The following is a 2,824-nucleotide window of genomic DNA, read 5'->3' as shown; positions in this document are numbered from 1 at the left end:
AGCCATAAAGTTAACATGTTTTTAAGTTTTTGTAAGCGGCTGGTGCAGAACCGTCGTGGTACATTTGAGATGATCAATATCCGTTATAGAACCCTCCCAGAAATGTATTATGCTTCTACACTCCCCAAATAACGCAGACTTGGTTCGTCCCAGAAGAGAGGGGGGAAATATAAACTTAATTACTTCCAATAAGTTCGTAACATCTTTTGTTGTATTAACATTAAAAATGCAGCATGTGAGGCACACATCTTCCCATGCAAATATTTGTATATCATTATTACTGTATTAGTCCAGTTGTTAATCTTCATTTTCTATTACATAATTTTATACTCGATCGCATGTGGATTACACCTCACTCCTACAAAAGAATTAGTATGTTAAGGGAAATGCAAACGTTTCATTTTCATCAAGATAAGTACTAACTAACATGCGAGTTCCTTCCAGAAATGGACAACTGCATTATGATTGTTTAAAATTTGTATGAGACAAAATGTTAACTTTCAATTAATCGAGTAAATATATTGATTATTATCATAGCAATTATACATTGAAACATCACAGGTAAAAAAAACGAAGCTCGAAGTTGAAACCCCGACCTCGGGCAATTACACGAGCTGTCAAAAAAACCAAGGTCTTAATTTGCGTCTCCAAGGCAATACTGGTAATTAAAAACACCATTTTTAGCATGTGGATTCTAAGCTTGAACATGGTCACCCACGAAATAAATTGGTACAACTTAAAACCCTTCTGCACAAAAATGGATGCTTCCTACTCCAGACTTGAAAACGGTTCCTTCAAAACGTACACAGTGATGCAAAATAGTTAGGTGCGTATGTGTTCTTGTAGGTATGTAGAAATAGACCTTATTTTGATTTTAGATCGAGAATTGTTAACTGCAAGGTTTTCACTAGATCATTCGCGCTCATATGGAATTCTGAATCCATCTGTATAAAAAAAAATACAATCTAATTAGCTGAAATGAACTGATGAACTTCACACTGTAAGGGCAGGAAATGATCAGTTGAAATTAGGAATTAATTACCTGAGAAATGATGGTGATAAGAAGAGAGGAGTTGGAAAATGGCATGACGCTGCTACTAATTATCGTCATGTGTAGCTTCTCAATCTTGCTAAACAGCTTCACTGCAAGTCCTGCTATGTTTTTGCTTTGAACCCTAAACATCACATTTCCCTCCGACATTCGTACTTCAATTTCTGGAAAAGACTCGCGGGGAAAGCACTCAGAGTCCTCGTTAGATGAAGAAGATTCTTCGTCGAGATGCTTCCGAGACCTCTTTAGCGACACAACAGCTTGATTTTTAGCATTACTTGCCACAGTCTTCTCTTCTAGTGTCTTTACTCGTTCTTCTAGATGCTTTATATAATTAGTTGCATCTTCAAGCACAGATGCTTTGTCCATCTACAAGTTGATTTGTTTCGTTTCATAAACATCATTCATAAAATTACAGGTAGGTTTTTAATATTTGGATCAATATATTCACCGGCTACGTACACATAAACCGAACACATAAACCGAACTACAACAAATTTTTGAAGGAAATTGAATTTACTCATGTACGTATACTACATACCTTCTTTAGACCAGGAACAAGGGATGAAAGAGCAATAAAGCGCTGAGTGAGTCTCTCTCGACGTTTTCGCTCAGCCAAAACATGATCTTGAGCCTGTAAGGGGGTCCTCTTCACTGGTATGGCTGTATTATTTTCTTGAGAAATGTCGAATCCATGGTATAAGGATCCGCTAGAATTATATGAATAAGAGAAGTCTCCTTCATCTCCAAAATCCCTATCCATGTTTTCTTTCTTAGCAGGCTTCACTAGGTAGGTCAACTTTTTATCGTCCCATTGAATTGGAGTCGAGTCTGCCTTCTCGAAAGATATTATAGCCGAAGATGAGGCTGGGCTAGGCCGCTTTGGAATCGTATTTTTCGTGGTGAAACAGTTGACATTGTTGGTTTTAGGCAATTTGGATGGCTTCATGATCACATCTATTTCAGATTTAAATGAGTTAGCAGGAGTTTCCATTGGATTGATAATCATAGATTGATCGTCGTAAGCTGAGTAGCTCTCAGAAGAAAATGATGAATTAAAAGTCGCCATCTCATCGTCAAAAACACTCGTTAGGCTTTGTTGATGTCTGACTATGGGATCATCCATTTCCTATTAACAGAATCCCAAAATAAAAATAAATAAATCCCTTTAGCTGGTAATTCAATTCGTACGTTTTACTATTACATTGAGTTGCAGTCATGCTAGTCCATGTACACTTACCAGTTCCGATAGCCATAACGCAGATGACATATCCATTTTCTTGTTAGTACAGCTCCTTAATTGGTAATATGATCCAAGATTAGGAGTATCCAGATATATCTGCATATACAACAAATAAACTTTAAAGTCAATTTTTGAGTGATAATCAATCTCATTTATGAACTAAAGAACACAAAAAACTTATGATGGATCATGGTATCTAGGGTTTATTACCTTAAAGAAAATCGCAACTTCTCAACTTAGTTGTGAAATTTAGTGGTCAGATCTAAATGTTACTGTATCAATCAGTGATCTATCTTCTCAACTTATAAATAAACACCTAGCTGTACTTGCAGGACTAATTTATTATCATTAGAGTATATAAAGCACGTGTGAAAATGTTCATCTTCTTCGTCGAATAAACACTTTTTCTTGATATATTAATATATACGATATATATGTTTAGTCAATGAGGTCCCTCCCGCGTTGCGACAGCTCCAATCAATTCTATTTAGTCATCAGGTATGGGGCTACATACGGTCTTCTACAAAAAG

General features: G+C 36.2%; 1 protein-coding gene across 1 annotated transcript; it reads right to left on the bottom strand.

Annotated features, from left to right (window-relative positions):
• Positions 1-498: 498 nt before the first annotated feature.
• LOC141723411 (transcription factor NAI1-like) lies at positions 499-2,611 on the bottom strand. The gene is made up of 5 exons (XM_074525203.1): positions 2,505-2,611; positions 2,292-2,390; positions 1,593-2,180; positions 1,043-1,420; positions 499-944 (listed from the first exon to the last, which is right to left on the bottom strand). Exons 2-5 carry the CDS (start codon positions 2,325-2,327, stop codon positions 864-866), a joined length of 1,083 nt encoding a protein of 360 aa, XP_074381304.1. The 5' UTR covers positions 2,328-2,390; positions 2,505-2,611; the 3' UTR covers positions 499-863.
• Positions 2,612-2,824: the final 213 nt, after the last annotated feature.

Source organism: Apium graveolens, chromosome 5 (genome assembly GCF_009905375.1).
Source record: "Apium graveolens cultivar Ventura chromosome 5, ASM990537v1, whole genome shotgun sequence".
Lineage (NCBI taxonomy): Eukaryota > Viridiplantae > Streptophyta > Magnoliopsida > Apiales > Apiaceae > Apium > Apium graveolens.
This window is presented reverse-complemented; position numbering and strand designations above follow the sequence as displayed.